At 43.5% G+C, this 25,277-nt stretch overlaps 1 protein-coding gene across 4 annotated transcripts in view; it reads left to right on the top strand.

Moving 5' to 3' along the window:
* Window positions 1-25,277, top strand: part of RASSF3 (Ras association domain family member 3) — a 242,160-nt gene that overhangs the window by 211,590 nt on the left and 5,293 nt on the right. For all 4 annotated transcript variants that reach the window (XM_073620115.1, XM_073620116.1, XM_073620117.1 and 1 more), the window contains 3 exons: window positions 9,612-9,719; window positions 16,940-17,210; window positions 24,761-24,876. In XM_073620115.1, the coding sequence (XP_073476216.1) occupies window positions 9,612-9,719; window positions 16,940-17,210; window positions 24,761-24,876 (495 nt within the window). The remainder of the gene's footprint in view (window positions 1-9,611; window positions 9,720-16,939; window positions 17,211-24,760; window positions 24,877-25,277) is intronic.

Below are 25,277 nucleotides of genomic sequence, written 5' to 3' on the forward strand. Positions count from 1 at the left end.
AAAAATCACTGCCGTTACTAGTAAAAAATAATAATAATAATGCCATAAATCTTTCCCCTATTTTGTAGATGCTATAACTTTTGCGCAAACAATCAATATACACTTATTGGGGTGTTTATGGTAAAAAAAAATATATCTCTAATCTCTATCATCTCGAATTTTCTTTAAAAAAAAAAAAAAAAATTATTGGGTATATTAGCAGAAAGTAAAATATGTATTTTTATCGCGAAAAAAATAAATGCAGAAGTGATCATATACCACCAAAAGAAGGCTCCTTTTTGTGGGGTGGGTAAGGGATACAAATTTTATTTGGGTACAGCATCGCACAACTGCGCAATTCGCAGTGCCGTATTGGAAATAATGCCCTTGGTGTAAATCCTTGACACCCCCTGTGGTTTTAGTTTGGTGCACAGGATTCGCTGTTTCCTGCACCGCATATGTGAACTGAGCCTAAAAGATTCTGTTGTCTTGGAACATCATCCTAGATCTGTGTGTGGCCTTCTAGTTCTGTTGGAGGGTGACAAGTGGGACCTGATACTACTTTGGAAAGTATTTCAGTTTCCCACCCATTTTTACAATTTTTGACAACTTATTTTGCACAAAAGATTCAGATTTGAAAATGTAATTCATTAAACTAAACTAAGAACATGTCCACGGATATTAATGAGGTACATTTTCCACCATGCATAATCCTAGCACAGTCTTGCTTAAATTAAATTAAAAGAAGTGTCCATAAAATCTGGTTCAAGCATTAAATGCAATTTAACCTGCTTTTGGGCAAAGCACGGGTTTCATGAATTGTGCCAAAGTCTTTTTTACACGTAAATATATTGGTTATATTTGTGCTTTTAGCTTTACGTTCATTTAGCGAGAGAGTTAATGGTGCCTCTTTTGTGATTGAAGAGCGAATTATTATTATTATTTATTTTTTTTTTTTTCCTGTAAGCTAAACTCCAAAATATCCCTGATACTTCCAATAGTGTGCATTGTAGGGTGGGAGAGGGTCCTTCTAAGACAGTACTGGGAAAAGATTTGCTGCTCTTTTTTCTTTATAGCAATACTGCTCTCACACAAAAGCTAGAACCTCCCTCAGGAGGCTCTCTGGATGAAGGAAAGGTGGGTCGGCAACAGAGCTTCCTGAACAGTCATTGGAAGGGAAAGGCCCAAGGAATGTTTTGATGTGCAATGTATTGTTCTCTGCTATATGTGAGCAGAGGGACTGAATCATCTCTCCAGGGGTAATAGAACATCTTGTACCTTGCATAAGGCTTCCTCATCTGTATCCATAAGAAAAAGTCAATTGGTAAGAGGTTTAGAGGTGCAACTTGCATTATAGACTGAGCTTGGACTTTTTTTTTTTTTTTTCCACAGTGATTTTATAATGAGGAAGTGTTATGCTTTATCACGTGATACTGATTCATGCTTTCCAGCTCTGATGAGTTTCAGTGACCAGACAGCTTGCTGCATCCTAACCAATCGTAATGCAAAATGTGTATTGTGGGGACACAAACAAAATTTAACGGCATGCATAAGATAAGTCTCCATACAGTTAATGATTGTAGCTATGTAACATAAAACTGTACACATTCAAAATGTATCGTTAAAGCTTAGCTGCAGACAAACGACTAAATACACAGGAGAAATGCATGCAGTCCCCAGGTTAAAAACATCCGACTTAAACGACTCCTACTTACAAATGGAGGGAGACGACAGGAAGTGAGAAGAAATCTACCCCTAGGAACAGAAATTCACTCCTATAAGAGTTATTATGGGGGGAAAAAGGTGTCTCCACTGAAGTTTTATCACCAATCTTTGTTTCCCGAGAGCCCAAGTTTTTTTAAATCCAATTGTCACAGGGACAGGCAGTGAGGCAAAATCTTCTGAACAGGGATTTAGAACACGGATAAAACAAATGTTACAGGTGTGTTGGCCCTTCCCTATGCTATCCAGTCCAAAAAATAATGTTTACGTTTTTTTGGAGTTACACTTAAAAAAAAAATGTACCTGTTCTGACTTGCATACAAATTCAACTTAACAAACCTACAGGAACACAGTTAATATTTCTAGATGTGTGCTATAGATCTGCATCTTACTTTTATAGTGCAGGTCCACTATAAATACTGTATTAAATGGTGTTTTTTGTATAGATCTGGATTTCAGCTTTAAGACTGAATTCACACCTATGCGTGTGCATTTTTTTTCTTCATGCATGTTCGCTCAGCATCTAGGGAGGTGTGAGAAGCCTTCCATTTTTCCAAACATAACTTAGAACAAGAACACGTTGCCAGGGTCAGGTCTTAGTAACCATGCATTTGCAGCACATAAAGACTTTACATAACCTCTTCACCCCTGTTGCCTAAATATCCCCCTTGGTGGTGCTTACGTGACATTTTTTTTATGGCGAGATTAGTCTTGCTGTGCTTTCTGGGGGAAATAAAAACAAAATAAAGAAGTAAAGGGGGGGGGGGGTAATATAATGTTTTTTTATGCACTCCTATTGACTTATGCATGTTGACTAATGGGGGTGGAAAGGTACCTAAACCATATATTTTCACGCGCCACAATGCATGTATGTAAATCATTGAACCCATTGGAAACAATGTTAGTTATGCCAAGTAACATGCATTTTTGAAGCATCAAAACCTTTGTTATGATGCATAGGTGTGAACTGGGCCTAAATGTGTTCCTGTCTTTGACTGAAAATAGCAGAAATACATTTTTATAATCGATCAATTGTAAACTTATTTTTGCAAGGCTAAAGGTGTGTTTTTTTTGTTTTGTTTTTTTACTTTCTATGCATTAGGACAGTGGTCATCAACCCTGTCCTCAGGGCCCACTAAGGCTCGGTTCACACAGGGCCTCCGTTCTGTGCTATGCAACCGTTCTAAGGGGAGCGACGCAAGTCGCTCCGACTTAGAAAAAGGTTCCTGTACGACTTTGGGGGCGACTTGGGGCGACTTGCATAGACTTCTATACAGAAGTGGTTTTGCAAGTCGCCCAGGCAGTCGTGTGCAGGTCGCCTCAGTGAGGCGACCTGCAAGTCGTGCCGCCTCTGGTGTGAACCGAGGCTAACAGGCCAGGTTTGCAAGATAACTGAAATACATCACAGGTGATATCATTTGCTGCTCAATGATTGCAGTATTCTAGTCTGCATCTCCCAAGGTAATTCATAAAACCTGGCCTGTTAGTGGGCCTTGAGGACAGGGTTGATGACCACTGCATTAGGATACAAAAAACCTTACACTTACCTGAGCCCGATCTCAATCCAGTGCTGGGCCAAGTGCATTGGCTCCTGCTGCTGTCAGTCACAGCCTGTGAGGAGAGAGCAGAGGGTGGGGCTGAGACACAAGCAGTGCACAGGTTATAGACACAGGCAATGCAACTCAGGATTGAGCCTGCAGGTTTGCCACAATAGGAAGTGGTTTCCTATGTTGGCACCCCGAGAAGAGGAGTCAGGCCTGTAGGTGGGGGACCCAAGAAGTGGAGGATCAGGGCTGCTCTGTCCAAAACCAAGTATTTATAAAGGTCTGGAAATGCCACTAACATTCCTTATTCTTTAAAGCAGATCTCCACCCCCCCCCCCCCCCCCCACCTCGCCAAATTATTAAACAGCCAGCACAACTTGTCAGTAGGAAAACAAAATGTTTTATAGTTGCACACCACCGTGTGTGTGTGTGTGTGGTGGTGGTTGATGATGTTGTTTGTGTTTTTGGTTCCAGCCCCCCCCCCCCCCAAGAGGTTTGTCGCTGTTTTGTTGGAAACCTCTGCTGCAGTTTTAAAAGTCATTGGTGGTTGGATTCCCCTTCCTTGTTCCCTGTGCCTGCCCACCAATGACACTGTGATTTCACACATGCACTGTACAAGATCTGGCATGGTCATCCTTGGCCTTTCCCCAAGACCTTACTAGATTTTGCAGTTTTCCGAGAGAACACCTTGGAAGGCACTGGTGATGTAGCCATCTCAGCTGGAAGGTACATGCTTTGTCGCCAGTGCTTCTTCAGGAACCCAGGAAGCAAATTAAGGTGAGAAAAGTCTGTTTACAGGAAGGAAGTTGTTTTTTTTGCCTTTTGCCCGTAACAGCCAATGCACTTCAAACTGCAACTTCTGCAATGCAGGCTACACCTTTTATTTTGGTATGCACTTTTTTCCCCCTCATACAGAAGTCCTTCAAATTATGGGACTTAAAGCAGAACTCTGGGCAAAAATGTAACTCAGTTTTAATCCGGTTTTTATACCCTCCTAGAATATGTAGTGTATTTTTAGGTTGGCTCTGTAGTTTGAGAGATAGCAGATGCATTTTTAAAATTTACGGGGTTATTTGCTTCTCTTCCATTTTTGTAAGCCCGTTGGCTGCTTTGTATTGTATTTCTTCAGCCACCAGTCTTGTCACCACCCCGCTGTTGTTTTTTTGTACAGTGAGCAGGCAGTGATGCAGTCCCTGCTCGCTGTAGTGGGCAGACCAGTGAGACTGGGCCTAGCAGACTGGGATGAGTGTGTGCGCTACAAGAGTTTGTGCTCAGCTAAAGGGATTGAAACAGGCGCCTGAAGTGTCCCCCCCCCCCCCCCCCCCCCCCCCCCAATGACGGCATAGAGAGGAGCTCAGCGATTTTATATACAGGGACTGGATGATTTGCCTATCACAAGTGGACCTTTGAGTGAAACCATTTGATTGTTTGTTTGTTTTTACCACATAATTAAGGGTTGCTGTACCAGGAGCCTGTGCGCTCTTTCCTTTTCTCTATTCTGGCTGTCATCCATAACTAAATGAGGTCGCATGCCCAGGAAACTTTTTCCTATTCAGTTGAAGCCAGAGACGCTGGAGAATGTGGGGCTCAATTTGCTGTACAAGTGGGCAACATTTGCAGGCTCAGTGTACCTGTCCACATTCACTACAATTTCCTCTGCATGATGGGAACTGTAGTTTCTAATGAGTTTAGAGAGTGGAGGATGAGACGTCACTCTGCCTTTGCACTACCTGGCTTGGCTGAAGGTGTGTGTGTGTGTTTTTTGTTTGTTTTTTTTGTTTTTTAAATAAAAGTAATGAATATTCTACCTGACTTTTCTCCATAACGGTGAGGTTTTTAACTATTTATTTAATGCTTCATGTAGTTCAGTTTACTGATCAATTTTTTGTGGGCATCCCAGAGTTCTTCTATAAACCATGAAAATCACAACCTTGGTGGGCTCAGGGACACTGCTATTCCTATTGTGGTGAAAGCATGGTAAAATAAAGTTGGAGAAGACACAACTTATTGGATTATTAGTATGGTTTTATTTTGTAGTATCGTTAGCAGATTTTAAAAAATGAGTAAAGAAAGACGCAAGTACATGCATAGAATATTTTTATATTGACTTAAGATTTGTACTATAAATATAAGTGTGCAGTATGTTTTCTGTTATGTCAGAGCATCTTGTGTCTGAAATATGGACAAAAAAAATAATCATTTTGTCGTGTCTGTGTGGTGTGTGTGTGTGTGTGTGTGTGTGTGTGTGTGTTCCCCCCTCATCTTGTGCTAGACTCGTTGCCCCGAGCATTAAAAGAAAAAAAAAAAAAAAACTGATAACGCTTTCTCTTTTCAGCTCTGAACAAATGTTGGTCTGTCTCAACCTTGGCATGTCAGCCAAATTTAAGGCATAGCCTTGTAGGGTATAATAGAATTGGCAGCAGAGGGATGAGGTTATTGCAGACTTGTAGAAAAAAATAAAATGTTTTATCAGTGCTCCTTCCTTCTGCTTGCTCCCAAGCCCTGCTCTTTGTGTCCATTGACGCACACAACGTGTTCAGCTCTCCCTCACTGGCTGTGATTGACAGGAGCAGCTCCCGCTGCTGTGTCTGAGCCAATGAGGAGGGGGATAACTGGGAGAGCAGTTGCTCTCCTGCACATCACTGCATAGAGTTCGGGCTCAGGTAAGCATTAGGGGGAGCTTCACACAAGTTGTTTGTTTTTTTTTTTTTTTTTTTCCCCATGCATGAAGGTACAAAATCTTCAGCCTTTAAAAATCACTTCAATTCCACCCCAATGCACCTTGCTAATGCTTGTGTGTTGCAGCACACCACAATGGCATGGTATTGAATAATTACATGTAGCCAAGCTGGCCCAATCTAAGTTTAAAAAAAAGATTCCTCTGGAGTACAGCTTTAAAGATATATCAAAGTACACCTGTCATGAATAAATAAGGCTGCAACTGTTATTCTGTCGCTGTAAACAATTATAGAGATGACGAGTTCTACATTTCATTTGTTTTATGCTTGTTCTGGGCCTGTACCAGTAGTCAAAGTTCATATTTCACCCATGACAGCCTTACTTTAAATACATCCTTATGCAGTTTATGTTTAGAGCCCACTTTTTAAAGCTGAATTACCATTGAAATTAGGGATACACTGAAACCATTTATTTATTTTTTTAAGTACTCACCGATATGAATTACCGATACCTAGCGCAATTGTTTTTTGTTTTCACTTCAGCTGTCAGCAGTGGTACAAAGCATTGAAAACTTATTTACAAATGAAATTAAATTGATTTTTGTTTTTAATTTTGCGTATTCACTAACAAAGCAAACAAAAAAAAGTTTTAATTGTTTATCGTTTATAAAATAGACGTGAACAAAAAAAAAAGCAGGAAAATAATCATTAAATGGCGGAGAGTAGGGAGTTAATTAAGGGGTTAAACAGAGGAACATTTGTTCATCTCTTTGATCTGCAGATGAAGAAACCGAAAAATACAAAAAAACAATGTTTTTCTTTTTATTTTAGTGTTTTTAAGTGCCTGAGCAATGTTGTTAATAAACATTGCCAGCTGCTTTTTTTTTTTTTTTTTTTTTTTTTTTTTTTTTTTTTTCCTCCACAGCTCCAATTGATTCTTTAACACTTTAGCTGTCAACAGGGGAGACCCACTGACAGCTCAAAGAACCGAGCCTGAAAGTTTCGGTTTCAAGTATGGGTGCATTTGCAGGAGTACTGATACTAGTATTGGTCCAACCCTAATTGAAATACTATGGAAAGAACTATTATAAACTAGCTTTCTGGAAAACTGCTAAACACAAGATTGAACTATATACTGTATGTATGCTTAAATATCTGTCTGCTGTCTTACCTGCTGAAATATTGGTAGTACAGTTCAGACATTCTTGTAAAGATCTGCATTCCTGTGCCAGATAGCACAGTTTAGTGACCTCTGGCAATACTGTTTTTGGTCCCCATCCTGCTTATTGGCAGGTGGTGATTATGGTAATGCTTAGGCCTCATTCCCACTTGTGAATAGGGCTGTGTGCAGTCAAGTTCCTTTTTAAAGCAATGGGGTGCTGACTGCTCCCACAGCTAATCGCAGCCACTCGCATGCAATCGCTCACGGAGGAATAACGTGCGAGTGATTTGATCACACACAGCCTCATTTGCAGGTGTGAATGGGGTAGGGTTGCCACCTCATCTCTTTAAACCGGAACATATTACACAGGTTCTGACGCTAACTTAATGCAGATAAAGCACCAAGTATGGGCGGCACAGAGGAGTAGTGGGTAGCACACTCGCCTAGCAGTAAGAAGGGTCGCTGGTTCAAATCCCATCCACGACACTACCTGCCTGGAGTTTGCATGTTCTCCCTGTGTCTGCGTGGGTCTCCTCCGGGTACTCCGGTTTCCTCCCACACTCCAAAGACATGCTGGTAGGTTAATTGGATCCTGTCTAAATTGGCCCTAGTATAGGTATGAATGTGAGTTAGAGACCTTAGATTGTAAGCTCCTTGAGGGTATAGGGACTGATGTGAATGTATAATATATATATATATATATATATATATATGTGTAAAGCGCTGCGTAAATTGACGGCGCTATATAAGTACCTGAAATAAATAAATAAGTGAGTTTAATTACCACCTTAATCAGCCACAGAACCTGTGTAATTCATGTGTTCGGTTTTAAAGGGATGAGGTGGCAACCCTAGAATGGGGCCTTAAATGGTATTTACCTGTAGTTTAAAGTGGTTCCAAAGGCAGAAGTTTTTTTTAACCTTAGTGCATTATCTGCATTAAGATGAGAAACCTTCTGCAAGAGGCTTCTCCCCCAGCCCCCCCCAAATACTTACCTGAGCCCAATCTCAATCCAGCTATGCGCACAGGAGCAGAGGTTCTCATTGGCTCAGACACAGCAGCAGGTGCCTTTTGGCTTCTGCTGCGGTCAGTTACAGCTAGTGAGGGGGCGGGACCAAGCCATGCTCTGTGTGTCCTATTGACACACAAAGCCGGCTCTGGCATGAGCATGCACAAAGTCCTCCATAGCAAGCAACTTGCTAAGGGGGCACTCGGTGGGGGAAGGAGCTCGGAGTGCTGGCAGGTGACCTGAGAAGAGGCTTGAGGCTGCTCTGTGTAAAATCCATACACAGAGCAGGTAAGTATAACATGTTTTGTGTTTTTAAAAAAAATTTATTTGCCTGTAGAATCATGTTTAATGCAGTGTCATTTGCTTGTGTAGCTTTTAAGAAGCTTGTGACACATGCAGGGCAATTTTTTGTTAAAGGAAGGTAATCACATTCACAAAGCAAGCATAATGGCCATAAATGATGCCAGAAAATGGAAAGTTTCCTGCTGCTGCCCACTGACAGTCCAGTTTGCATGTTTTTTGTTGGGGAAACTTGCACAGGAGTGTCTTTCAGACATAAATGGTAAAGGAAGCACTATGTAGAAGCTATGTTTGTCTCCGCTGTACTAGTAAATGTTTGACCTGCTTTATAAAAATGTCAAGGTGACAAACGGCTGGTATGTGCTTCATTTATAAGGAATCTAGTAATTCTGAATATTTGTGCTATATGGAGGGAATGTGCTGTTGTGTTTAAGTGCGCAACTAATCGCAAGGTTTTTTTTTGTTGTTTTTTTTTTCTGATCTCTAGTGGCTTTGATGGGTTTCATGATTATGAATATCTTAAAAAAAAATTCAGAAGTTTGCGTTTCCAGACCAGGATTGATATGTTTAATCGATAGAGAAGATGTTTTTGCTTTGGTTTAGGGGATGGGTGTCAGCAGGTTCCCCTCAATCTCATGCAGAACCAGAATGTCATATCTGTACAGCTTTTAGAGCAGAATCCTTTGTGAAATCAGTGGGGCTGAGGAGTTGATCACAGCCTCAGACTATATATGGGCCTTGGGTAAGTGCTTGTGTTATATTTATATCTCTTGCCTGCTGGAGTAGTTGTGGAGTCGGAACAAATGTTTTGGAAGCAGTCCAGCTCTGAAAGCAGAATTTTGCATTTCTTTGTACAGTGCAACACTAAATCACATACAGGTTTACATGCTTTTGTAACACAAGCATGCTTTTTCAGTAATCTTTTGCAATTTGCCTGCAGTTCACTTAGGACTGTAAATATCTATTTTAGGAATAAAAACCGATCACCCCTAAAAGACTCCAGGGAGGCCGACGCCACTGATACTAGGTCCATTTTAACTGTTCAATATTTAACATTTTTGAATGTTTGGGGTGTATTTTATTCACTCCCTCACTGCATATGTTTCATAAGGTCACCATGTATCTGTCCAGTGTATATTTTGGCAAAAAATAGAAATTACCTAATTGGATACATGTTTCCTAAAAGATCCCCCCCCTTTTTATTTTTTTTATTTTAGGAAGTTGAAAAAGAAAGAGATCCTTTGTCGTACCTCAGTAAGGAAGAAACCAAAGAGAAGATCCAGCTTTATAATGCCGCAGTTACTGACAAGTTAAAGATGACACTGGTAACACTAAAATCTTATATATTTTTTGGCATATTTTTAAAAATTGCATGTTTTAAGTTGTCCTACAGGTCACAGGCAATATCCTTCTGCCTGTCAGTCATGAAGACAACTGCCTGCCAGTAGCTAGTTTTACTTTCCAAGTATAGTGTCCTCCAGCATGCCAATTCATGAGCTCTTGTGGAACTGTGGAGGGGGGAAGAGTTGGCTGTCATGTAATCCCATGATTACCGTACTGAATGATTAAAAGGTGTACACCCATAAATAATGTACACTACTCCAAGCCCTAAGGTGCAGAATCTACTGTAAACGTACCTGTAATGTAGGCTCCTATTGCAGCAAAGTATCTTATTTGGGCTTATTTTGTTCTTTGGGAACAAATCAAGTAATTTTCTTATTGCCACTACCTTCAAGTGACTGGACACTGGCATACAAAGTTATCATGACAGCCCCAGCACCACATCTCACTCTCCAAGCAATTCCTTTTTTTTTTTTTTGTTTTTTTTGGTTTTTTTTGTTGTTTTCAAACGTCATATTATTCAGAGAAGCAAACTTTTTTTTTTTTTTTTTTTTGTTTTTGTTGCTTTTTTATGAGGCTTATAGCTGCTCATAGCCACTGCAGCTTCCATTTGTCAGCACTCTGAATCTGTTGGTACCTCAAGGGAATTTTGGGGAGACACCATACCCAGACCCCGGTTGGTTCCTTAACTGTGCCTTGGGAGGACCGTACCTGGACCCCACTAGGAGGAAGATGCTGGTCAGACCTGTAATGGTGCTTCACACGTTGTTTCTTCGTGCTAGGCATGTAGTGGAATGTGCTGAGTTAGCTGTAGGGTGCTATCCAGGGTCATAGTGCTATTGCCTGGTGTGACCCTGTCTCCTTGTGAAGTATGCCCACTGGGAAGGTGAAGCACTAGATAGGCTTACTGCAGTATGTCAGGCCTATGGCCCTCTCTAGGGAGCCCTGAGTGCTGCCACCACGGTTCCTTAGGGGTTAACTGTGGGGCATCAGTGCTGCCCCCTGTCTTAGTTTGCTTTCATACTGCAGGAGTTACAGCCACTTCCCCTGTTTGCAGTTGGCATCTGTCACAGACATACTTTTCTGCGCTATAGTACAGGTTGTGAGTATTACTGTGGAGGTTTTTTTTCCCCTCACTTCAATTAAGGATCACAGGCACGGGGAATGAATCAGTGGGCCTGGCCAACTCACACTTGGCCAACGGCTCAGGGGATGTCTGTGGCATCAGTGCCCTGTCCTTGTAGAGGATATCCCAGTGTTTTTTTGACCCTGTGGTTAGAAGCTTTCTTTAGGGCTTGTATACTTTAGTCAGCCTTTGCACCCATCATTGCACAGGACACGGACGCCTGGGTCCAGAACATGGTCTCCCAGGGCTACAGTCCTTGCTTCCTCCCTGCTTCATGATATTCAGCTTGCCATCCTAACCACAGAAGGGGTTGGATTTTCATGCTGCTCCCCCAGCAGCCCTTCTCACGGGGGGTCATTGCCCCAGTCTCAGCAAATGAGAAGTTTTAGGGGTTCTGCTCCAAGCTGTTAACTGTCTCCAAGGTAAAGGGAGGTATTCGCCCCATTCTGTATCTGAAAGCTCCCAAGTTCGTACAGATTCAAAAATTGCATTTTGAATCTCCTAGGTCAGTTTTTATAACAGCTTACCTGTAAAATCCTTTCCTAGGAGTACATCACGGGACACAGAGCACTGTAGTAATTACTATGTGGGTATATAGGCACCTTCAGGTGATGGACACTGGTATACCCAGTGTCCATCACCTGAAGGTGCCTATATACCCACATAGTATACCCTATATAACCCCTCCTCCTCCTACCAGGAGTACCTCAGTTTTTCGCCAGTGTCTAAGGTGTTGGTCACGAGTGAAGATGTGCTCCAGGAGGGATCCTTGCTGGATTTAAATAGCCTCCACAAACCGGATCCATCCAAAGTGCCACTGAGGCCAAGGTGGATGGTACCTGAGCCTCGTATACAAAGAGCAAGGTTTTGCCTGTATTGCCTCTTTGCAGGGCTGGACCCTGGGACCCAGGGCTTTGGTCATGCTTACATTACCTAAAGTTTTTCCTGGCGGGGTGCTATTTCTAGGTCCAAGGGAGTGGAACCCCGATAAAAAGGGACCCGGTCCTTGAAGGTTTGCTAACACAGCCTGCCGTGATGGGTGAAGGTTGGATCTAACGAAAGGGGGGGTGGGTTGAAGGAGGGGGCGGGGCCTAGGCGCTGCACCATGTGTAGGATATAGCGTCCACAAAGACGTACGGCGCAAGCACAGGGATAAGTCATTAACTGGAGCAGTCTCTCCTCAGCTGTATAGCGAGGAGAAGCAAGCCTGGCTACACTCGGGACACAGGAGCGGTGGGACATGTAAGGGCTGAAAATGGGCATTAGTAATATGGAAAGGGCATTTTTTCCCAGGCTAGGCTGAACTTATATAGCGGCATTACACTGTCAGACTATGTTCAGCAATTAGTGCATTTAAATAGTGGCTCTGCTTTTTGTGCTTAGAACTATGTCTGCCAAAAAAAGGAGTCAGCTGAAAGTTTGGTTTCTTTCTTGGGTTCCTTAAAACCGTCACAGCCTTTGCATGCGTTTCCTGCCCATGCATTATTAGAACAGCTTATTTATGCTGAATGGGATCACCCGGATAAGCATTTTCTCCCTCCGAAGAGATTCTCAGTTCTCTAGCCCATGGAGGAGGAAATCACCAAAAAATGGAATGTACCAGCAGTTAACGCTGCGATTTCCAGTGGCAATAAAAGCCTAACTTGTCCAGTAGACAATGCTCAAATGCTTAAGGATCCAACAGGTAAAAGGTTGGAATTCCTGTTAAAATCTTCTTTCTCTTTAGCAGGTGCCGTTATTCAGCCTGCAGTCGCTACAATAGGCATCTGTCAATCCCTAAAGGACCAGTTTAGACAGGCCCTTAAAGAGGTTCCTGTACAGCAAGCCTGGGATTTGGCTGAACTACCAAGAGCATTATGTTTTGCCATAGACGCCATTAAAGATTCTTTTCACCAGGCATCCCGCCTTGCGCTTGAGCTCGTACACATGCGTAGAATCCTGTGGTTAAAAAATTGGTCAGCCGAAGCACCATGCAAAAACGGAATTCTAAAGCCTCATTATGAAGGGGCGCCCCCCCTCGCCAGAGTCGGGGAGGGGGGGGGGGGGGGGGGGGACCTCTGCAATACTCAGAAGTCTGGCAAGAGGAAATTCAGGACAGATGGGTCATCTCCACGGTGTCTCTAGGGTACAAACCAGAATTTTGGGACTTTCCACCGTCTCGTTTTCTGAGGTCAAACATTCCCAAAGATCCAGGGAAAAGGCAATCTCTGTTTTGGGCACTAGACCGATTACTGGCTCAGGGAGTGATCATACAAATCCCCATAGAAGAGCAAGGTTTGGGGTTTTATTCAAATCTTTACGGTGCCAAAACCGAATGGAGACGTCAAACCCATTCTAGATCTAAAAAATCTAAATCAGTTCCTAAAGATCCGCTCCTTACGCATGGAGTCGATCAGGTCAGTGGTTTTCTATCCTACAAGGAGTGGAAACTTCTGGCGTCTATCGACATCAGGGATGCATATCTGCATGTCCCTATATTTCCTGCTCACCAAAGGTTTCTGCGGTTCGAGGTAGAACAGCAACATTTTCAGTTTGTAGCCTTGCCCTTTTGGGCTAGCTACAGCACCCCGGGTGTTCACAAAAGTACTGGCCCCACCTCTAGCCTGGTTAAGGGCACAAGGCATAACAGTCTTGGCGTACCTAGACGATCTATTGCTAATGGACCAGTCAGTGGCTCGTTTGGAGCAAAACGTGCGCATTACAATCAGTTACCTGAAGAGTCTAGGTTGGGTTCTTCTCAACCTAGAGAAGTCTTCCTTAAAACCGCTAAAAAGGCTGGATTACTTGGGTCTGATCATAGACACAGCTCAGTAAAAGGTATTCTTGCCTCCATAAGAGAGCTGGTGCAGATGGTCAGGTCGAAAGGAGATCCCTCAATTCGCCTTTGCATGAGGTTGTTAGGAAAGATGGTGGCTTCATTCGAAGCGGTTCCCTATGCCCAGTTCCATTCGAGACAGTATCCCGTCTGCTTGGAAAAAAACGATTCAAGCTTTAGACTTGCCAATGCGGCTGTCCCTAAGGGTGTTCCAAAGCCTCAGTTGGTTGCTAACCCAGAATCTGCTGAAAGGAAATCCTTCAGACCAGTTATCTGGAAGGTGGTAACGACAGATGCCAGCCTTTCAGGCTGGGGAACAGTGCTAAAAAAGACAGCAGTCCAAGGACAGTGGTCAAGAACCGAAAAGACCTTTCCCATCAACATTCTAGAGATCCGGGCAGCGGGTCTGGCTCTAAAAGCCTGGAATTCAGGTTACGGGGTTGTCCTGTCAGTATCCAATCCGACAATGCCACAGCTGTGGCTTGCATCAATCACCAAGGTGGCACCAGGAGTCTTGCAGCACAGAGGGAGGTGAACCATATCCTAACTTGGGCAGAAAGGAATGTTCTGTGCCTATCAGCAGTTTTCATTCCGGGAGTAGAGAATTGGCAGGTGGACTTCTTGAGTCGCCAGCAGTTGCTCCCGGGGGAATGCTCTCTTCACCCTGACATTTTTCGGGCTGTTTGCCAGAAATGGGGGACTCCGGACATAGATCTTCTGGCGTCCAGGTTCAACACAAAGTTGGTCAACTTGGTGTCCAGGATGAGGGATCCACTTGCATGCAGAACAGATGCGTTGGTGACCCTGTGGGATCAGTTTTCACTTTTCAGGATCAAGCTGGAAAGAAAGCCGGTAATTCTGGTAGCCCCAGCGTGGCCCAGAAGGTCCTGGTATGCAGAAATTGTAAAGATGGAGGATCCATGGTCCCTTCCACTACGGCCAGACCTACTCTCGCAGGGGCCAATATTCCATCCTACCTTACGAACTCTAAATTTAACGGCTTGGCTATTGAAACCCACATTCTGAAGAAACTAGGGCTTTCTGGGTCCGTTATCTCTACCTTTTGATTAATGCAAGGAAGCCAGCTTCCAGAACTATATATTATAGAGTCTGGAGGGCTTATGTTTCCTGGTGTGAATCCAAGGGTTGGCACCCTCGGAGGTATATCATAGGCAGAATTCTTGCCTTTCTACAATTAGGGGTAGAGATGAAGTTGGCTTTGAGTACTATTAAGGGCCAAGTCTCAGCTTTATTGGTCTTATTTCAAAGACCGCCTGCTACACACTAGTCCGGGGTTTTATGTGGTAAGGGGTGATGTGGCTTAATCCACCAGTTAGATCACCTTTGAACCCTTGGGACTTGAACTTAGTTTTGTAAGTGTTACAGAAACAGCCATTTGAACCAATACAGCATATTCCCTTAGTCCTTCTGACAAGGAAGTTAATGTTCTTGGTTGCTATATCCTCAGCAAGGAGGGTTTTGGAATTGGCTGCTCTTTCTTGTAAAGAGCCATACTTAATTATTCATGAGGACAGAGTGGTGCTGAGCCATCGTCCAGGTTTTCTGCCAAAAGTGGTCTCAGGTTTTCACCTGAACCAAGATATTGTCCTGCCATAGTTTTTTCCAAAACCATGTTCCAGGGAAGAGAAGTCACTACATTGTCTTGATGTAGTGAGAGCGGTCAAGGTCTATTTAAAGACTGCTCAGATCCGGAAGACTGATGTCTTATTTATACTGCCAGAAGGTCCTAAGAAAGGACAGGCAGCGTCGAAATCCACTGTCGCTAAGTGGATTCAGCAAGTTATAATTCAGGCTTATGATTTAAGGGGTAAGATTCCAGTCAGAGCGCACTCTACCAGGGCGGTTAGTGCTTCTTGGGCAGTGCGTCACCAGGCCTCCATGGCCCAGATCTGTAAGGCCGCAACTTTGTCTTCAGTACCTACATTCACCAAGAGTTATCAGGTGGATGTAAGAAGGCTAAGGATATCGCCTTTGGGCGCAGTGTGCTGCAGGCAGCAGTATAGGTCCTCAAGTCTGGGGGTGCCCTACGGGTTGTGTCTCCCTCCCCTCAAATAGCATTGTTATGGGACATCCCACATAGTGATTACTATGGTGCTCTGTGTCCCGTGATGTACGATAAAGAAAATGGGATTTTTATAACTGCTTACCTGTAAAATCCTTTTCTTGGAGTACATCACGGGACACAGAGGTCCCTCCCCTCTTTCTGGGGTTTAGGTATATTGCTTTGCTACAAAAACTGAGGTACTCCTGGTAGGAGGAGGGGTTATATAGGTAGTGAACTTCCTGTATTGGGTATACCAGTGTCCAATACCTGAAGGTGCCTATATACCCACATAGTGATTACTATGGTGCTCTGTGTCCCGTGATGTACTCCTAGGAAAGGATTTTACAGGTAAGCTGTTATAAAAATCCTATTATTGCTTTCCCTTCAGCTGGGAAACTTCTGGCTTCTGTGGAAATTAAGGATTCCCACTTTTATACATCCCGTCTTCCATCAGCGGTGTGACTTGCATTTTGATGTGGGCACACATTTCCAGTTTTATGCCCTTGCTTTTGGCCAGCCCACAGCACATCGGGTCTTCACCAAAGTGTTGGCTCCCACACTAGCACTGCTATGTTCCTAGGGTTTCCCCATTGTGGGATACCCGGACGACCACCTCATGCGGTACAGAGAACACTTGCCCGTTCCCTTTGCCTATGAGGGTCTTGGTCTTGACTGTACCATACTCCCAGTTTGACTCCAGATCATTTTGGCTTCATGGATCAAGTGGACATCTCGGTCCACAAAAACTAATAGTACAGCACTAGAACATACTAAATTTATATGCGTTTACATTTTTTTAAACAAAAAAATGATAGTGTCACGTGACAATAATTGCGACACTTTAATATTCCAAGAAGTTAAAAACATACTCACTCACAAACGAGTGATGAAATCAAGCAAATTGTATAAAATCCACCATTAGTTTCATCCAGCAAGAGCTGCTGGCCAGTAACAGTTGTGGAATGTAGAGTTCAAAGAAAGCTGATGCGTTTCGAAGGGGTGTCACCTCCAACTAGTGGAAGTAGCATCGGAAGGCTCTACCAAATGTGTTTTTGTCTGCTGGTTCTTCCTGTTTTTTTCCTTGGTGGACTTCCTGGTTCCAAGCACCTTAAAACACATTCACCGTCAAAGTATTGCTTTTCTTGGCAGGATAGCAATGTTGGATGTTTAATGGCCTTTTTTTGTTTTTTGTTTGCAGAATTCCAATGGCATATATACAGGTTTTATAAAAGTACAGATGGAACTAAGACGACCAATCACTGTACGGGCACGAACACATGTACAGAGCCATGCCAACGGCAATGGAAATAATGCGACCTTCTACTTGCCCAAAGGCAGTATAAACATTCTACATATCAGCAGTACCAACACTGTTCGGGAAGTCATTGAGGCCTTGTTGAAAAAGTTCATGGTTGCTGACAATCCTGCCAAGTTTGCACTTTATAAACGCTGTCAGAAAGAAGATCAAGGTATTAATATTATTCAATGTTAATGTTTGCATACAACAGAAATACGTTAAGTGAACTTGACTGTAAACAGAGATGAACCTTATTGTGTCTATAGCCATTATTTTCTTTGTTAGAATGCCTGACAGGTGTTTTTGCTGTGGAAAATCACCCTCTGTATTTATCCTCCCTTGATTGTTTTCACCAAGAAAGAACAAAATCGGATATCCAGAATTTTAACTGCCACTAGAACGGGGTGGAGGGAACTGTTTTTTAATGGTAGCACCTGTTGTAGTGACAGGAATAGATTTCCCTTTCGTTTGAAGAGATTGTATCTGCTGTGTCTTCAAGGCAAAAAGTGATGGGAAATATCCCCACTGGGAAATACAGTGGTTTAATCCATTCCTACTTCATTGGCTTCAGGCGCACCTTGTAGAACTCTGCGTAAAGGCAGTTGCTTGTGCTCCAATGCTCCTACTGCCCTTTCTGCATTTTTTTTTTTATTTAAAGCAGAACTAAATCCTATCCTTTTCAGCCAAGGAAGCTGCCATCTTGACCTCGGTTTGATCTGCAACTGCCATGGTGCTGCACATGTGATCAGTTATGACTCCAGCCATTTGATGGTTTGACAGTTTGGTTGAGAGCACAAGCAAATGTCATAGTTGGCATTTCCGGCATGCCGGGAATGTGTGTGTGTGTGTGTGTGTGTGTGTGTGTGTGTGTGTTTTTGTTTTTTTTTTTTTTTTTGTTTTTTTTTGTTTGTTTTTTTTTTACCATTTCCATACTGCAGAATGTCATGACGTCCTGGGCATTCACTGGTTATATCGAATGATGCCTGCAGTTACAGGCATCATTCAGATATCCATTTTTTTTTCAGCCGGTGATTCCCTGCACTGTAAGAACAATCTCTCATAGCAGCTGTTCAGCCACTTGATCTTTCTTATGATCCCCTCCCGCCGCCTTCTGTCACTTCTACCGGCTCACCAGTGCAATCGGCGATCCAGAGAAGGAATCCGCCGGCACCAGAAGTTAGCCATAGAGAAAACTGAGGGACAGATGGTCTCTGGTAGTCTCTGACTTTTGGAAGCCCGGCTGCAACGTTATGACGTCACGTCCGGGCCCGCGGAAGTAAACCATGCCGGGGACTCAGCTGGAAAGCATGAGATCCCATTTACTTATTTTTCTCGGGCTTTCCAGCCTGGAGGAGAGATGTTGGGGTCTTGTATACCTGTCATGCTCTATTCCAAGGTAATAGGAATAAAAGTGATCCAAAAAAAATTTTTTTAAAGGGAATATGTGTGTGTAAAAAAAAAAAGTAAACGCTCGCATTCACATATGTAAACTACGTTCAAACCATACATGTGAGGTATCACCGCGAATGTTGGAGTTAGAGCAATAATTGTAGCCCAAGACCACCTCTGTAACTTTAAAGAGGTAACCTGTAAACATTTTTACACCTTCGCCTATGGAGATTTTTAAGTACTGAGGTTTGGCGCCATTCCACGAGTGTGCACAATTTTAAAGCGTGACATGTGAGATATCTATTTAATCGGTGTAACCTCTTTCACATTATACAGAAAAATTGGGCTAACTTTACTGTTTGTTTTTTTTTTTTTTTTTTTTTTTTCATGTTGCGTTAGAAAATTCGATGCACAAATACAGTGTGACATAAAGAGTTGCAATGACTGCCATTTTATTCCCCAGGATATATATTATATTATATATAGTGTGTTTGGGGGATCTGAGTATTTTCTAGCAAAAAAAATATGATTTTTACATGTAGTAGTCGTAGAGGAGTGCTGGAATTTGCGCGGTATGGAAGTGGTTAAACCGTCGCCTGTGGAAAATATAGGATATTGTTTGTTGCCATTTTATAGGTGCATGCAATTTTTTAAGATTTTACATGTTGCATATCTAATTTTTTACTGAAATGTTTCTTAAACGATTGCTTTTGTATAATAACTTTTTATTTTTAGAACAAGACATTACATGACATGTCCAACAGTGCAAATCATATAGACAATGGCCTCGCAGGGTCATATCAGTAACCATCTTCAGTATATAAATTGAACATACACATACATTACTATTAACCTAATGTAAGGTGCTTATCTAGGTATAACTCTATGGGACCCGCTAAGGGGGTAGTCAGGGGCTTTGGAAGCCCCATTTTTCCATGAAATATATAAATGATATGGGGCCAGCCTGGGGGCTCGCGAGGGTGTGTTTGAGTTGAGGGGCTCTCTGGGATGTGCGGGGTACATAGCCCGGCGGCCCACGCCCGGGGCAGGAGGGGGGGGTCCGAAACTTCCATCAATCCGCCTCCCGCTCCCACGTAGGCCCCCGTGGCCACGCAACAGTGGTTTGTTCATGTAAAATTTATCTAGTTCTTAGAAATCCAGAGATCTCCCCCAGTGAATTTTGGTTCTATATTAAACGGCCCATAGGTAGCTATTTCTCTCAAGTTTCCCTAGTATTATAACAAAATAACAGTAATAAATAGACACAAGAATAAGAAGGAAATAATAAAAAAAAAAAAAGAGAGGAGGAGGGATACAATAAGGGGGGGGAAGGGGGAGTAGGAGAGGGATGGGGGGAAATGGGAAGGGGAGAGGGGATGGGTCAGGTTACCTCCAAATACTGGTAAGCTTCCTCTGCCTCCGCAACGGACCCCTCGGAGCTGAGTTCGATATACCTCGGGTAGGTCAGGTTATAGGGTCTTGCCTACAGGGTTGAGTTTTTGTTAGCCTAAGTACTCTGAGCGTAGGGTCTGCCAGTTCTAGTAGTGCAACGTCCGGACTGGACGACACTGTTGTGGAGTTCGAGGTGTATTCAGCCTCGGCCTCCCGGATCTCACTGACCTTTCTGATCCACTCAGCTCGTGTGGGGATCGTGTGTTTTTTCCAATGGATTGGGATCAGGCGCCTAGCCGCATTTAATAAATGCGGTAGCACACTTTTCTTGTATTTTCGTAGTGAGATCGGGGGGGACCTGCAGGAGAAAGTGGGTCGGGGAGAAGGGTATTTCTATCTCTGTCACTATTTTGATTTGGTTTCGTATATCTTCCCAAAAGGATTTAATTTGAGGGCAATCCCACCATATGTGTTTCAGTGTTCCTCTCTGTCCACATCCTCTCCAGCACAGCTCGGACGTGGAAGGGTAGAAGCGGGCCAAGTCCGCAGGTACTCTATACCAACAGGATAGTAGCTTAAAGTTTGTTTCCTGGGTCTTGGACTCTATTGAGGATGAATGAGTGAGCTGATATAAGTGAGTCAAGTCTGTCTTTGCAAATACGATGCCCAGGTCTTTTTCCCAGCGTCTGATAAAAGCAGGTGTGGTGTTAGGGAATGAGGAGCCTAGTAATTTATAAAGTTCTGAGACTAAATGTGGTGTGGGTTCTTCTGCGATAAAGAGTTTTTTACAAGGTGGGTGAGAGCCGAGGGGTCTCTAATCTTATGGCCGTGTAATTGGAAGAAGTGATGTAATTGTCTGTATTTCCAGAAGTTCATTGGGGTACCCTGTCGGCCTGTAGGCAGAGATTCGTAGCCCAGAAGTTTGCCGTCTTTCATAAGTTTACCACAGCTGGCGTCTCCACCCTCTATCCACGATTCAAAAAAACCCATTCGTTCTCCCGGAGGGAACCATAGGAAACCTCCCAGTGGGGACACCGAGGGAGCCAATTTTAGCAGCGGGTTAATCTTATCCCAGGTTGACAGTACTTGGGTTGTCAAGGGGGACGTTGTCTCCGACAATCCTCTATGCTCTCGGGATAGCCAGGGAGCATATGATAAGTTTCTTCCCGCTAAACATTTCTCTAGAGGTACCCAAATATTAGAGCAGGAGTGGAAACGCCAGTTGAGCATCCTCTGTACCGCTATAGCCCAGTAGTATCTTCTGACATCTGGGAGGCCCAGGCCTCCGTTCTGTTTCGAGCGCCGTAGGACTCGTAGGGCTATCCTAGGTTTGCGCGCATTCCATGTAAATTCAGACAGTATGCTAGATATTTTATCAAAAAAAGATCGGGGTAGTCGAATTGGTAGCATCTGTAAAAAGAACAGTATACGTGGTAGGATGTTCATTTTTATTATGTTCACTCTTCCCAACCATGTGAAGGCCGTTTGTGTCCATTGGGATAGGTTTTTCTTAATGGTAGTTAGCAGTGGGAGGTAGTTTGCGGTATATATGCCATTAAAATTATCTGTGAGTTGTATACCGAGGTATCGGATAGCCGACGTGGCCCAAGTGAAAGGAAAGGCTGATTTAAGGCTTGTTGTTAATTGGGATGTCATGCAAATAGGAAGGATTTCTGACTTTGAAAAATTAATTTTAAAATTTGAGAGACACCCAAAGAGCTTCAGTTCCCTCATCAGATTGGGCAGCGAGATCAGGGGGTTTGAAACATGGAACAGGACATCATCGGCATATGCCGAGAGTTTATGCTCCGTGTTACCAACCGTGAGACCCTTAATGTCAGGGTTAGCGCGTATTGTGCGGAGTAAAGGCTCCAGCACTAAAGCAAACAGGAGAGGTGATAGGGGACACCCCTGTCTCGTGCCATTTCCGATGGGGAAGCGAGCTGATAGAGTTCCATTTACCTTGACTTGTGCGCAGGGTGTCGAGTATAGTGCTAATATAGAGGATGGCATTCTTGGACCCATCCGCAGTGATCGAAGCACCTCCGTCAGGTAAGACCAGTCAACGCGATCGAACGCTTTTTCAGCGTCTGTTGACAATATGAGGTAAGGCTGTGGTTCAGGGCGAGCAGGGGCCCAGTGAATAAGGTGTACCGCCCTGATAGAGTTGTCTCTGGCTTCTCTTCCTGTTATGAATCCCGTTTGGTCTGGGTGGATAATGTCAGGGATAAGGTATTTAAGTCTGTTTGCTAGTGTTTTCGCTAAAATTTTAATGTCCAGGTTAAGGAGCGAGATTGGCCGGTAGCTCGGGGGGACGGTGGGGTCCTTGCCCTCTTTCGGGATTACAGTGATGTGTGCCAGAAGTGCCTCTGACGGAATGGTTCCTCCTTTTGCAATAGAGTTAAAATAATTGCACATGGGGGTCTCCAGGTGAGTCAGGAAAGCTTTATAGTATGCCTTAGTGAACCCGTCAGGTCCAGGGCTCTTCCTGTTGGGCAAGGAGTTCACCGTGGCACGAAGCTCATTTAGGGTAATTGGGGCGTCTAGGTCTGAGGATTGCTCCTCTGTAAGTGTCCCGTGATGTAGGGGAGGGGTCAGAGTCTATGTTGTACAGTTTAGCGTAATAAGCTCGGAATTCAGCAGCAATTTTAGATGGGTGTAGAATCTGTGTTCCCGAAGCGCTATGTAGTTTATGTATATATGTCTGGGCATGACGTTTCCGGAGGGCCCAGGCCAACATGCGGCCGCATTTGTTTCCGTGTTCATAGAACCTGTGTGCCATGAATCGGAATTGTTTGCGTGTTTTGACGATCGAGTAGGCGTAGGAACAGTTCGCGTAGCTGTCAGCTTTTCCAGTTCTTCAGGGCGTCCGTTGGCTTTGTGCCTGAGTTCTGCTTTTTGGAGTTCGGTGTGTACTCTCAAAAAGTCTGCCTGTCGTATCTTTTTAGGTCTACAGCCCTGGGAAATTAGTGCCCCCCCGAACCACAGCCTTGTGAGCCTCCCAAACCGTCCCCTCACTCTGCTCGCCTATGGGATTCTCTGCAAAATAATGAGTTGGGGTATCCGTGACCTCAGCCATCACCACCGCATCGTCCAATAGGTTTTCATTAAGTCTCCAGGTCCGAACTCCCCGTGCACCCGATGGTAAGGAAAAGGCCATCGTTACTGGGGCGTGGTCAGAAATGGAGATGGAACCAATGTCTGCAGACTGCAGAAGTTCAAGGATATTTCGATCTACATAAATATGGTCAATTCTTGTGTATACATTATGTACCGTAGAGTAATAGCTGAAGTCACGATCTAGTGGTCTAAGCGCCCGCCAACTGTCGGTAAGCAGGTGGGACTGAATAGTCCTGCGGAAGTGCTTCAAAAATGCGTAGGAGTGTGAGGGTCTCGCATGAGAGGTGTCTAGCATTGGGTCAGGGCTTAAGTTAAAATCGCCCCCTAGGATTAGGAAGCCTTCTCTGAATTCAGCCAAGCGGTCTAGTGTATTGTCTATGAAGGTAAGTTGATCTGCATTCGGGGCGTATATAGTGGCGAATGTGTATTTTTGGCCAGCGATATTGCCCTTTAGGAAAACATATCTCCCCAAGGGGTCTGTATCGTGATCTATCGGCTGGAAAGGGCATGCCTTGTGTATAGCGATAGCTGTCCCTTTAGATTTAGGAGTCGGGGATGTGCTAATAAACCATTGGTTGAAAAGGTGATAAACGATTGCTTTTAATATTGTGTGCCAAAAAAATTGGAACTAGCACTCTTCTCTAGGGTGTCTGCTTTCAGAAAATATATAATAGTTTGGAGGTTGTGGGTTTTTTTTTTTTGTACTGTGCAGTCCTAAAAAAAAAATTAAAAAAAAAAAAAAATGTACGCATGTAAACAAACTGCTTTGGCAGCAAAAGGGTTAAATGTCGTAGGTACATGATGATGCCTCTGCTACTGTTACAAGGAAATAACTAGGTTTGCAGAGGTATCATCATGGTGTTGTACACGGGTTGTGCTGGGAGCAGAGCTATGGGAGGGACCCAGGAGGTCCTCTGACTATATGCTGCCTGCAGAAAATTAGAGAAGGGGACAGATGTAAGACCGGTCACCATACACAAGGAAGAGCACAGCCGTGAACGGTCTTTATTAATGGAAGATCCTGCACAAAGCCAAAGTTTCACACTGGATTAACGTACATATCTGAAAGAAATACACAAAGCACATCAAGATTCATGTAAAAATGCATTCAGAAAGTTATTCTTTTCTCTAGTCATCTTCCAGGACAGCACACCTGAAGTAGGCCTGCCGTCCTGGAAGATTTCCTAGAAAGGCAGTTGCCGGTAAGTAACTGGTACTTTTTATCCTGGAGTTCAGTTTTCATTTTACATTTGTTGCACCCTTGAAAATTAATACCTGTCAGACCCACCACCTCCTGCAGTCCAAGGAGTAGAGTAGAACTGCAATGCGATAGTCTTGATTGGGAGACCACTGCCTGGGTTTTCAGAAGATACAAGAGGGTTGTAGGCAATCCTGCTCATTGAAATCTATTCCGACTGAGATAGTTATAATTAAACTGAGCCTAGAATATCCCTCATGGTTTTTAATTGTGGTTTTTATTCTTTTGTGTGTTCTTAAATTATGCCCTTATGCAGACCTTTGAGATATAGTCATTTGTTATTACAATTCTGTATGCTGTACTGACCTTGTAAAAACTGCATTCAGGTTTTCCAGGAAGACTAATTTCTACTTTCATGGTTTCTTTCATAACCAATGCAGGAAGTTTTACCTGCTTGGAAAGTATGTGCATTAAATAAATTGCAAACAAAACAACTTGAGGGGCAAGAAGAAACCTGACAGAGTACAAACACCTGGGGAAGTCTTGTTAAATATTCGTAAGCAAATGCAACCTGTACATACTGCCACTTTCATAGTTAATCTTTTTCTTTGTTCCCTCCACAGTTTGCATGTGCAGGTTATCTGACAGAGAGCACCCCCTCTACCTTCGTCTGGTTGCTGGGCCGAATCTTGAAACCCTTAGTTTTGTACTACGAGAGCATGAAACTGGGGATGTCATGGTAAGAAGTGATTATGGTTTTACTTGTACCCACCACTTTGTTTTATACGGGAGGGGGGCCAGACCACTACTCACTTTTTTTTATTCTGTGCTAGTTCTTCAATAAAATCTCAACATCTGTGTGCCTTTTTACCCTAGAAATTTGATTTAGTCATTCAACAATTGCTGAGGCGTCAACTGGTGACGTGTGTGGCTGACATATAGGCAGAGTTCTGTTGCCTAATCACAATTCCCTAGTGAACATGTTAACGTTTAGGCCTACACATTTCCTGATTTGCGCTTAATACAGATTTCTAAGGCGTTGTTCATACGGGGTGTATATAAGCATACTCCTGTGGTGGGCCATGTTTACCCCCTCTGGGATGCACAGGTGTTCCCGTGCATCCCTGTGCATGAAGTCTC

The sequence above is a fragment of the Aquarana catesbeiana genome, linkage group LG03 (assembly GCF_042186555.1).
Source record: "Aquarana catesbeiana isolate 2022-GZ linkage group LG03, ASM4218655v1, whole genome shotgun sequence".
In the NCBI taxonomy this organism is placed as follows: domain Eukaryota; kingdom Metazoa; phylum Chordata; class Amphibia; order Anura; family Ranidae; genus Aquarana; species Aquarana catesbeiana.